General features: G+C 56.8%; 1 protein-coding gene and 2 long non-coding RNA genes across 11 annotated transcripts in view; 2 read left to right on the forward strand and 1 right to left on the reverse strand.

Moving 5' to 3' along the window:
- Positions 1–3,544, reverse strand: part of GATA6 (GATA binding protein 6) — a 31,870-nt gene extending 28,326 nt beyond the window's left edge. Inside the window, exons 1-2 of one of the 3 annotated variants that reach the window (XM_061130949.1) lie at positions 3,405–3,544; positions 809–1,977 (exon numbers count right to left, since the gene is read on the reverse strand). In XM_061130949.1, the coding sequence (XP_060986932.1) occupies positions 809–1,934 (1,126 nt within the window). In that variant the 5' untranslated portion in view covers positions 1,935–1,977; positions 3,405–3,544. Of the gene's footprint in view, positions 1–808; positions 1,978–2,399; positions 2,664–2,703; positions 2,844–3,404 lie in introns of those variants that run through there. The other 2 variants (XM_061130950.1, XM_061130948.1) reach the window with 2 other exon arrangements.
- On the forward strand, positions 2,929–6,280 carry LOC133047647 (uncharacterized). 2 transcript variants are annotated; one of them, XR_009690806.1, is made up of 3 exons: positions 2,929–3,275; positions 4,927–4,954; positions 5,922–6,280. It is a non-coding gene; the product is annotated as an uncharacterized LOC133047647 (long non-coding RNA). The 2 variants fall into 2 exon arrangements; XR_009690805.1 differs by lacking the exon at positions 2,929–3,275 and adding an exon at positions 3,539–3,678.
- A 32-nt stretch (positions 6,281–6,312) lies between these two features.
- Positions 6,313–11,635, forward strand: part of LOC133047646 (uncharacterized) — a 29,589-nt gene continuing 24,266 nt past the window's right edge. For 5 of the 6 annotated variants that reach the window (XR_009690799.1, XR_009690804.1, XR_009690802.1 and 2 more), the window contains exon 1: positions 6,313–6,509. This is a non-coding gene — a long non-coding RNA (uncharacterized LOC133047646). The remainder of the gene's footprint in view (positions 6,510–11,635) is intronic. The other variant, XR_009690800.1, reaches the window with a different exon arrangement.

Below are 11,635 nucleotides of genomic sequence, written 5' to 3' on the forward strand. Positions count from 1 at the left end.
CGGGCCAGACAACAGTTCACACCCTCCTGCTTGAGCAGGACAAACGCTCTTCAAGACCGCGCGTTTGCAGGAATTTTGACAACTTTTCCCAGCTCACTCCAAACTGCCCCCAGACACTGGAATGGAAAGCATGAGTGGGATTGGAAACTGAAAAATTATTGGCGTGCACTCTGGCGGAGGAATAGGTGTGGGTGCCGGCGTACCCCTGGTCCCAGCCTGGGGGTGGGGCGCAGACGGGAGCAGCAGCCGCAGACACCCTGCCTGTCGATGCCAAGCGAAAGGGCCCTTCCACCAGCTTTCCCTCGGGACAGTCACGAGGCTGACCTCTCTGCCTCCCCTCCCAGAGTGGCAGGGAGATGCCAACTAGGTCCTTTTTTCCACCGTGGAGCTTTTTTAATAAAAACACTGTCCTTGAGAAAAACACACTCAACTCCCGACCTTTGGAGAGGTGAATTGGGTACGACTCTATCTGAGAGGGTGACTGCCACGCTCAGCACTCACCTAAAGTCACCCTCCCAAATGGGAGTCCCGGGTGGAAACCCGGGAAAACTGGGGTCTGCGACCAGGCTCAGGCCCTGTCGAGTCCCTCCTGGGCTCACTGTTTCCAACGGCCCACTGCAGTCCCTGGCCTGAGGCGTGCCGGAGCATCTAGTCTCTCTCGTGCAAAACAGAAGCACCATCGCAACGCGGCCGGACTCCGGGCACCCACACCAGGAAAGCCCCGGAAACAGGGTCCAGGTCAGAAAGCTGCTCCACACCCGCCGCGCGCCCTCCAACCCGCACGCCGCGGCGCGACCCTGCCCCTTACCTGTGCCGGGGCCGCGGGGCACCGGGAGCGGGGCTCCGGCGCGGCTCTGCAGGCTGTGCAACACCGGGGTCTCGAAGGGTCCGGCGGGCCAGGCGGGCGTCAGCGGGGCCCCCACGTAGGGCGAGTAGGCGCTCGGGTGGTGGTGATGGTGGTGGTACGTCCCGTTCAGCGGCCGCGCGGCCGACAGCGAGCCATACTGGTGCTCGCGACCGCCCATGGCCGCTAGGCCGCCGCCGCCCCCGCTCACGCCGCCCGCGGCCCCACCGCCGGCTGCCGCGTAGCCCCCGGGGTCCCGGGCCGCGCCGTTGGCCATGGGCGGGCTGGGCGAGTAGGGGAAGCGCGCCGAGACGTGAGCCGCGGCCGAGGCGGCGCTGCCGGGCCCCGCCGCCCCGCCGGCTGCCGCGCCGCCTCCGCTGCCGTACGGGGGGCTGTCGGCCGAGGCCTGGGGCCAGCCGGGGTGAGCGCCCGCGCCCCCCGCATGATTGGCGGGCCCGCCGCCCGCCCCCTGTAGGTACGGCAGGCCGGGCAGCATGGAGCTCACGCGCGTGGTGGGGACGTAGACCGGGGAGCTAGCGGCGGCCGCGGCTGCAGCGGCGGCGGCCGCCGAGTGCACGAAGCCACCGGGCGAGCCGTCGTAAGCTGCAGGCCCCTGGCTGGAGAGGGCGGCGAGGGTCTGGTACATCTCCTCCGGCTGCTCGGGCGCGAAAGGGCTCAGCTTGGCGCCGCGGCTGGACCACAGCAACTTGCTGGCGGTCGCGGCTTGATCGAGGTCAGCGAAGAGCAGTAGGTCCTCCCAGCTCGACAGGGCGCCCGCGGGGCCCGAGATCCCCGGCGCCGAAGGTCCGTGGGGAGCCCCGAAGGGATGCGAGGCGTAGGGACTGAGCAGCAGCGAGCGGGCCGTGGGTCCCGCCGCCGCCTCCGTGTCGAGCTGCGGCGTCCTGCAGTTGCTGGCGCCGCCCGGGCCGCGCTTCCCACCCCGAGAGCAGCAGGAGGAAGAAGAGGAGGAGAGGGGGGAAGGCGGCGTGGAGGGCTCCCGCGCTGGAAAGGCTCCGGAGTCGCTGGCGTCCCCAGGAGGCGCGGCCCCAAGGCGCTTCGGCAGGCACCAGCCGCCGTCAGTCAAGGCCATCCACGGTCCTGCGCCGCTGCAAACTGACTTTTAGCTCCTGAGACTAGATGGGGAGGGAGACAGGATCGAGAAAGGAAATTTTAGGAAGAACTTATCAAAGGCGCGGGCTGCACCGCATCTCACCTCCACTGTTCTCTCCAGCTAATGAGATTCCTCAAAAATCCCATTTTCTGCCCCGGGTTCCAGGGGTGAGAAAGGAGCACGGAGCCTGCGCAACCGCCGCAGGGTCCTCCCAGGGCCAGGATACCCGCTCCTCCTCACCCGCAAGGCTTGTATCCCCTCTAGCTCCCCTCCCACGCCCGACGCAGCATCCTTCATCCGCGAGCGCCAGATCCCAGGGGTGCCTGGGAGACTGGCTGAGCTTTTCCTTCCGCCCCAAAGTGGCTCCCTCCGGGCCAATGGCACACACAAAGGAACTTTTTAAGGAGCCATGCGTGTCTGCGCCGCCTTATCCTGCCTCCGTACCGCGGTCGCTCGCCCGAAATGCCTCGGGGTGAGGGCTGCCCGCGTGAAAATCATTAGCGTAGAGTAGGCAACCTGTCCCCCGAAAACGAAACCGTCGCGTTCTCCTACTCGGGCTTTCCCAGAGCTTCCTGGACTGCGCTGACGAGACAGAACGCGAGCCCCGGAGTGAAATACAACCCAGCCTTGGGAAGGTGGGGCGCCAGGGCGGAGACCGAAGTCTCAGACCTTAGGGACACACAGGCTGTGCGGGATGTCCGCGGGGCCGGAATCTCCTGCCCACCCCCACGTCCCCGGCGCCACGCACCTTAGGTACCGCTTGCTTATGCAGCCGCCAGCGCGTGCGTTCACGCCGGCTGGGCCACGCCGGCCAGGCCACCCCGACCCACCCCGCGGTCATCCCCAGCCACGGAAAGGCCAAACCGTTCTGGAATCGGACGTCGCGGGGTGGAGCGGAGTGCAGAGAAAAGGAGGGGGAAATGCAAGGGGGGGTGGGGGGGGTGGGGTGGTGGGGGGACGTGAGACCGCCCCGGAGCCGAGGCCACCCCAAAGGGGAGAGCAGGAAGAATGACAAGGAGACTGGGAGGGGGGTAGAGGAGGGAGTTGAACGCAGCCGGACTGGCCTTCTCGGGGCCGCTTCCTCAAATCGCTTCGGCTCAACGGAGATAACCATACTAAAATTAATACCCACACACACAGACCCGGGCTAGATAGCAAGAAAGAATTCTCTGCCTGCCTGACTGCCGGCTCCCGCCCCTTTGCGCCAAGATAACTCTGAGATAAGGCTGAGCGCAGATAAGCGCTTCGGGGAGAGGAAAAGACACCAGAAGTTGGTCCGCGGTGTCCCGGGAACCTGGGAGCCTGCCGGGAATGGAGAAGGTAGACACCCCCGGAGCCAATCGCGGCCCGCATAGGGCCGGAGAGCCGAGGCCGAGGGGCCTGCGACTAGGGAGGGGAGGTGCAGAGGAGGAAAGAGGGGAGTTGGGGCAAGAGAGGAAGCAGCCGAACCTCGGATGGGCGCTGCGCATGGAGAACAGCCGTGGCGGAGGGTGCTCCCGAGCGCGGAGAGAGGCCGAGGGTGCCGGCAGGCGAGCGCGAGTCCGGGGTCTGCGCGGTGCTGCTGGTGAATAAAAAGGAGAGAGGAGGCGCCTCTTACTGCTCTGCCGGAAAACTGCAGCCTGCGCTCCTGATTGGACTCACCGAGCCCTAAACAAACAGCGCTCGCCGAAGGGTGCCAGGCTGTGGGTCGGAACTGCGCTCTGCGAGCAGCTGGGCGCTGGAGGTGAAGAGGAGGAGGAGGGAGCGAGGGGAGGAGAGAAAAGAGGGTGGGGAGGGGACGCCGAGCGGCGGGGGGAGGGGAGCGCGCCGCCACGGCAGACAATGAGCCCCGCGCAGCCTGCGGGTGTGGGCTGAGCCGCGAGCGCCGTCCTGGGAGCAGGAGGCCAGTCCATACGGGGGGCGCCGATCCCGGGGACGCCGGGGGAGGGGCGGAGGTGGCAGAACGCCTGATCTGGCGGGCGACCCACACCCATTCCTCCGCCCTCCGTTACACGCGCGCTCAAGGGGGCGGGCTGGGGGGGAGGGGAGGGCGATGGCGCGGGAGGAGTTGACCATGCACAGCCCCACGCAGCCACCGCCGCCGGAGCGACGCGCCAGCTCCCGGGTCAGCGCTCCCCCCGAATAAGAGGGGGACCATGCCTTCCTCCGCCGGCCTTTTCCTCTCCTCTCGACCCAGTAAATGGGCTTTTTTGCTCCACAGTTGTGTGTGACCGACCTTAAACTCTCCCGATCTCTTCTCGAGACTCTGGGGCTCAGGTCGTGGTGGCCGTCGGGGGTCTCGTCTCCTGGGATCTAGGAAAGAAAGAACTCGAGTGTCCAGCTCCCTATCTCTGTCCTACTAAATGTGATAAATTCCTGTGAAGTTTCGGGAGGTTCCCGTCTGCACTCCCCAGCTAACCTGAAACTTTCAATTCGGGGTCACGGTGCACGAAAGGTTAGTCCATGAAGCGCGCAGAGTGGAAAGGGGTTTCCACGCCAGTCGCGCCCAGAGGTGCTCTCCGAGTTTGGGTGTCCCGTTTGCTCTGAACTTTCCCTGGAGAACTTCAGGTAAGTCTCAGATAAGTCGTTGGCAAGAGGAGGGGGTCACCTTCCCCGGTCCCAGCGAGAAATACCTCTTCCCCACGCCCCCGCCTTCACATACACACCCCTTCTTCGCTCCCTCCAAATGGTTATCACAACTGTGTACAAACTGATACGGTCCTTGGCCGGCAGAGGGGCTGGAAATGAACGTCGCGGGGTTATCAGCGCCGATCTGTCAGCAGGGCGTCGCGGGGCCGCAGGTTCGTCCTCGGCAGGAGCCGTGATGTATGTCTCGCTCCCTTTCACTCGCAAAAAGGATTTTTCCCAACAGATGTGACCTCGGGAGGCTGGAGAGAGAGAGAGAGAGAGAAGGAGAGAGAGAGAGAGTTTTAACTAGGGCAAGAGGAGTTGTTTTGTGGGAATGGATTTTTACACTTTTTTTTTTTTTCAGATAAATCGAAGTAAATGATTTTCTAAAGGTCAGTCTCCCTGAAGTGTGTGTGTGTGTTTCCAGCTGGGGAAGGGAGAGGCGCCTTAGCAGAGTGGAACCAAGTTATATAGAGGCTTAGTAAAATAGGGTTTCTAGAGATCATGAGACCTCCTGGCTAAATATATGTTTCCTCTGGATGTAACTGTGAACCTGTGGGTCCTAGGGGACAAGGGGACAGGGCCTGGCAGCCCGAGGGAGGAGGGAACCGAATGGAGAAAGTCGGCGATTCTTTTTTTCCCCCCCATTCTTCATTGTAAATTGCTGCTAAACACTTCTGAATTTCAAATTGCTACCGAGAAGGTCCATAAACCGTTCTCATCCAATTTAGTCACTTTTATTACATTCCTCTTTGCCTCCCCGGATCACTGCGGCGGCTCCCAGTTTCAGCGCGGCCGCAATTCCGAAAGACTGAAGACAGAAAACTCTGGAAAGGAGACTAGCGACTGAAGCAGGATCCAGGGGCTTTAAATTTTAACCTGGGTTCGATCGAATGCATCTACCCGAACAGATAACCCGGCGTCCACCGTCCACTTAGCTCCGACCAGGGCTTCCAATGCCTTTCTTTTTTCTTTTCTTTTTTTTAACCTGAGTTCTGACCTAATTTTTACGCAGACTGTTTTGCAAAAGCTCATCTGTAAGCCGTTACAGAACGGTTGTGGGCATTTGATTTTCTCTGAGTCCAAGGGTTCTTAAATGTTTCTGAGGTCTGTTCTCAAAAGCAAAGTTTTTTTTTTTTTAAATACATACTCAAGTGAAGTGATTTCTAATGAAACCAAGTTAACAAATAAATCCTTTGGTTAAGTTGGGAATACAGGCTGTGAATGGCCTCCAAGTTTGAACCCCAAAGAGACCGAGCCCCCTCCCCCACCCCCCACGCAAGAAACTGATTCCTGCTGTGTGTATTTCTTTATATTTGCAATTACGGGGGTGACCGTGTAAATTTCTTTGGACAACAGATGATCCCCAGAGACCTGCTTTTCCGGCCACTCCGCAGCAGCCGGGAGAGGGTGCCCTGGCCCCCGCACGGCCGGGACAGAGCTGAGAGGCGGGACGCACACCAATTTCACTATGTGCCATTTCTAAGGCTCGAGAAAGGACCTGACATTTTACCACCGCCCCCCCACCCCCACCCCCACCCCCAGAACTCCGATTGCGTTTGAGTATTGCTCAGAACAAAGGTGGGGGCAGGGAGGTAATTGTTTGCTCTCTTGCAAGGTCACAAATTTTTTTTTTAAAGACTAGTTTTGTTTTTCTTGCCAATTAACTAAGAAATAAAACTGTTTGACCCATGGAATTGATTCAGACAGAAAGCCAGATTGCCTGACCCTTTCAGTTTGCAGTTTTCCCAACGCGTCGACTTTGGCCCTGGGGACAACACCCCTGGGGAACAGCACATTTTCAAAGCCACCCTCCCAGGGGCCCCAGGCCCGGCGCTCTGAGCTTCCTCTGAGAGCCCCAGCTGGTCCGGGAAGGTGGGGGATATTAGGGGACGCAGAGGAAGAAGGGCACCGCAACAGCTTGCGAAGGCCTCCACAATGCTCCAGGTAGACGGTCCTGTCCTTAAAAGTTGTTTCCTTTCCTTTCTTTCTTTCTTTTTTTTTTTTTTTTTCCTTTCCTTTTCCTAACGCCTCTCTCTTCCTTGGTGATTGGCTAATCCGGAACGAAATCGTTCCTCTCGGGACCATTTAGACCCGGGGAGTGGCCCCTCCAGAGAGAGCCTGCCTCCCCGAGCGGCCCTCTTCATCCCTGGAGGGGGGCTGGCTCCCGGGCGCGGCCTGTCCCCAGGGCTGATTTATTTGGGCCGCGCGCGCCACACCGTTCTTCGCCACTCGAATCCAGCCGAACCCAGTCGCCAATCGGGCGGGGGGCGGGGGCCGGTGGCCAAACGGGGAAGGGTGACGGGGACTGGGGGGCCGTCGTGCGCCGCTTCCGGAGGAGTAGCGAGACCCGGAGAGGACGCGCGATCACCCCCGCAAACGGCAGCGCATCCTCTATCATTTCACCGATCTCGGGTGCTCCAGCGACGTTTCAGGAAGAAAACGAATACATGCAATTTCTGACTTAACAGCATGGTTTTAATTTGAGAGGTTTTTTCTTTTCTTTTTCTTTTTTTGGTTTTGGTTTTTATTTTTCAAACCAGATTTACGGGACCTTCTCGCTTGTACCATATTTCTTCCCTCCCCGGGGACGCTCTGTGCGAAGGACACGGGGTCACCTGGGCACCCCCCTCCACCCCGGCCAGGGCCCGGGCCCACTCGCCCGGGTGGGATGGCGCGCCCCCCGACTCGACTCCACCGCCGTCACTCCGACGCAGTTCATCGCCCAGAGAGTGCTGACAGTGATGGTGATGGGGTTTGTTGTTGTTTTGTTTTAATTCTCGAAAAGCCCGAAATACTGCTTGGAAACGTCAGGTGGCGGCGGCTGCGGAAGCGTGGGCCGCGCGCAGCCTGGAGGTGGCCCCACCGTGTGCCCTGGGCCCCCCAGCCCCCTGCCCGCCGCCAGGTCCCGGGCTCCGGGCGTCAGGCGCTGGCGATCGCGGCCCCGCAGCCCCGCGCCGACCCCGCGCGCCGCCGGCGGCCGCCAGCGCGGCGCGGAGGTGGGCGCGCGAAAGGTCACCGCGGTGGCATTCCTCTCCGCGCGCTGTTTACGTGACTTAATGTACTTCGTCCGCCGCGGGTAAGTTAGGGCCGCGATAAGGGGGCGGCCGGGGGAGGGTCGTTGTAAAAGCCCCACGCTGGGCGCCTTCCAGCCCTCCCCTCATCCATTAACCTTTTTACTTTCTTCTTCCCTCTCTCTTTTAAAGCTTGTTATCTAGGCCACCCAATGACCGACGAAAGATTTTCTCCCTCGCTGCTTCTCCCCAGGCCGCTTTAAACCAAATAAATTTAGCTATTAAGGGCCAAGATGTCTGACAAAAGATCGAAAGGTGTCTCTCCGTGATCGCTTAAAGAAGCGAAGGAGAAGCTTGCGGCTCCATCTCGATAAAGACATTCCACACCGGCGCCGGCCTCCCTCCCCGCGGCCTGCTTGCGTCCCGACACCCTGACAGTCCCCACTTGGCGGCCCAGACCTCGGATGGGCCGGGCGGGACCTGCGGCCGCTGCCCGGCCAAAGAGTGCCGGGCCCTAGGGACCCGGGAGAGCCGGGGACTCCAGGCCTGAGCTGGACTCCCCAAACGTGCCCTCCCCCGCCGCCCGCACTAGACTGAAGACCTAAAGCGAGCTCATGCATGCTAAGTCGCTTCAATCATGTCCGACTGTTTTGTGACCCTTTGGACTGTGGCCCGCCAGACTTCTCTGTCCACGGGATTCTCCAGGCAAGAATACTGGAGTGGGTTGTCAATTCCTCCTTCAGGGGATCTTCCGGACCCAGAGATCGAACACGGAGCTCCCGCATTGCAGGCAGATTCTTTACCGTCTGTGCCCCCAAGGAAGCCCCAAATTAGCTCTCATTTGAATTATTTGCTGATGCTGAGTTTATACTACAAAGCCAAACCACACCGCACCGAACCTCTCGCCCACTTCTGCGGTTTTGCTGGGGGGCAGTGTTACCCCGCATCACTGGTCCTCCGAGGCAGACCTGTTGAACCCCAGTCAGAATGTAGTGGGTGGAAGGGACCCGGCATCTGGATCACACGGAGGCTAATGGGGAGGGTGTGGACGGCAGAACGACAGTGTGCACCTGGGAGACAGCAGTCCAAATATTCAGGCATCCCCAAGTTGAGTTGGGTTATGAAGTGTGGGATATATTATTATTATTATCATTATTATTATTAATTACTGCTGTAATCACTGCTTAAAGCCTTGGACTGCCAGCCATGCTGAGGCCCGCCCCTGAGTGATGCCTTCCCCTTCACCAAAGATGAAGCAAAGAATATCCAATTTCCTGATCAAGGGCTGAAAACTGGGCTGTGCGGAGTCAGATGCTGTGTTTTCAGTTTCCTTGCACTGAGTCGCTGCTTCATCCCCTAAGTGAATAAAGACTCCTAGTACTCCAGGTCCACGTAAGCCTTTTCTAACCTCTTTGAAATGGGCTTCCCTGCTGGCTCAGCTGTAAAGAACCTGTCTGCCAATACAGGAGGTTCGATCCCTGGGTGAGGGAGATTTCCTGGAGGATAAAATGGCAATCCACTCCAGTATTCTTTCCTGGGAAATCCCGTGGAGAGAGGAGCCTGGTGGACTACAGTCCATCGGTTGGCAAGAGTCAGACCTGACTGAGCCACTGAACACCCATGCTCCACTTTGAAATATGGCAAGGCAAGAAACTGGGGGTAGAAGCTGAGAACCCTCTTGGCTTCCCTGCTATGGGGCCTCTTCCCACATTTTCTGCCTTTTCAGTCCTTTCTTCTCTGGCAGCGTTAGAGACAAGACTCAATTTCAAAAGGCCATTGAACATCTTCAGCTTCTTTTTGTCAACTCATGCTGGGCTCGAGGAATTAAAGATGCCTTTTTTCTCATCTCTTCACCGAAATAAGGTGAACTCCACCTCATTTAATTCTGAGGTGAAGATCATTCCCCTCATCTAATCCTGAACCCTCACACAGCCTCCAAAGGTGGGAAAAATCAGACCATCAGACAGAAAGGAACCATTTATGTCAAGAAGATGAGAAAGATGCAGAAATTTCCATCCCACTGGACAGGTGAAAGCCAGGCTTTCTCTGGGCTTTGCAGGTATCACTGGGTGTTTAGGTAATGCCCTTTCTAGGGCCAGCATCCCGTGCCACTGACCCAGGGCTGTCTCAGCCTAGAGACCTTTGTGACTGGTGTTCTGGTGGAGCAGGGGGCATTGGAGAAGCAGAAAAAGGCGATGATAGACATTTGGAAATTTGCTAAGTAACTTATGCTCCTCCATGATTCAATCAAAGGGGGAAAAAGTGCCCCCAAAAAATTTTTTTTTAAGTACTGCATTTGCTACCCAGAAATATGACCTCTCCAGCCATGTTGCAAATATGCAGAGAATTAGGACCAAAAGGCTGTCTGCCCATATGCAGTCCTCCAGTTTCCTGCCCTTGCCCAACAGGACTGAGTGTGCACTGCACAAAGAAGAACTCAGAGAGGCACCTACTGGTTCTGAAGTGTTTACAGTCTAGAAGGTTGGCACTTCTGCAGAGCCGGTTAGGCAAAGTACCACAGACAGCTTTCAAGATAGAGGGAGATGTCTGAGCCCTTTTTTCTTTCTCTAGAAAAGCACCCATGCTCAGATTTTCCTCTAGTCTTCACGATGAACATATGAAAAGGAGGGAGGGTGGTATTTGCTCTAGCTCACGCACTGAGGGAGTCCTGTGTGAGCCCAGGGAGCTCAGACTCTGGGCCAGCCTTCCTGTTTGAGTCGTGACCCCACCCCTTCCTAGCTGAGTGACCAAGACAATTTGCCTGACCTCTCTGCCTCAGTTTCCTCATCTTTAAAATGGGATTGAGAAAAGCACCTCCCTTACAGGATGGTTGAGAGGGTTAAAAATGGTCTTGTGTGTGAGGGGCTGAGGGGACCCAGCACATCGGAAGCACTGTGTAATCATGAACTATTACCAACATCTGTATTGTAACAAACTCACACCTACTACATCAGATTTCAATTTGGGGGGTGACCCACCTATCGCCCTGGAGCTGAATTAGTTCCCAGAAAAGAACTTTGAGCACTCATTCAACTTTGAGACCCACCATTCACAAGAGTTCTTAGGCTTTTTCTATGTATAGCAGTGGGGACTTCTTTATCGAATTATGATAGGAAAGGAAGGGTGGGTGATACAAGCGTAGATCTACTTGTTTTTGTTTTCTTTGAAGAGGAACAATTCCTTGTTTCCCTTGCAAATGCCAACAGCAGACTACTACTGGACAAAGATAGTAATCTTGAGCTTTGTCTCTGCTCCAAGAACTTCAATCCTCAGCAACATTGCCTCCCTAGAAGCTTCTTTCTGGCAGGAGATAGGAGCAAATTAACAGCTGGGGCTGTGAAGGAGGGCAGACTTGAGGATGGGCATTAGATATAAGGGGTGGGGGGAGAACTAATTAAATTGACCTGGTTATTCACTACTCTCATGCTTTTTACCTTTCAATTTTGTATTGCTGTTTATGCAGACTTACTCCACACTAATCACATTGTGTTAAGGAATAAAAAAAAAAAAAAAAGATCTATGAGAGAGAAGCTAGGGGCCTCAATATTGGTAGAGGAAAATCCAGATCATTCCAGACTTTTTTCCAACTGATTTCCTTTCTTTCTGTTTTTCTTTTTCTTATAGCATCCCATCTTCTAAAACAAGACCTAAACCTCAATAATGAAAACTTAAAAAAAAAAAATCCATGGGACATAACAAAGAATACTGTTTCCTAGATAAAATGGCAGGGAAAGGGGTTTGTTTTTCAGGAGGCAAGGTCTGGAGGGAACATAGAAGTCTTCCCTCTGTGCAGGTTTTCAGCCAGGTTTTTGCCCAGAGTCTGTTTTTCTCTTGTCTCTGACAGTCTTGATCTTCTCTCCTTTTGATTTACTAAGTGCTGTCATTTCTCTGCTCTTTACTTTCACAATCACACATTCAAACCTGATAAAGTTCAAGACCCTGAAGAGTTGCAGCCTTCCCAGATTTACAGTCCTCTGCCCCCCACCCCGGCCAGCGGTCCCCTGGCTGATTGAATCCTCATGGACGGAAGCCATGCAGGATCAACAGGGGAACAACAGC

This window comes from Dama dama, chromosome 27, assembly GCF_033118175.1.
Source record: "Dama dama isolate Ldn47 chromosome 27, ASM3311817v1, whole genome shotgun sequence".
In the NCBI taxonomy this organism is placed as follows: Eukaryota; Metazoa; Chordata; class Mammalia; order Artiodactyla; family Cervidae; genus Dama; species Dama dama.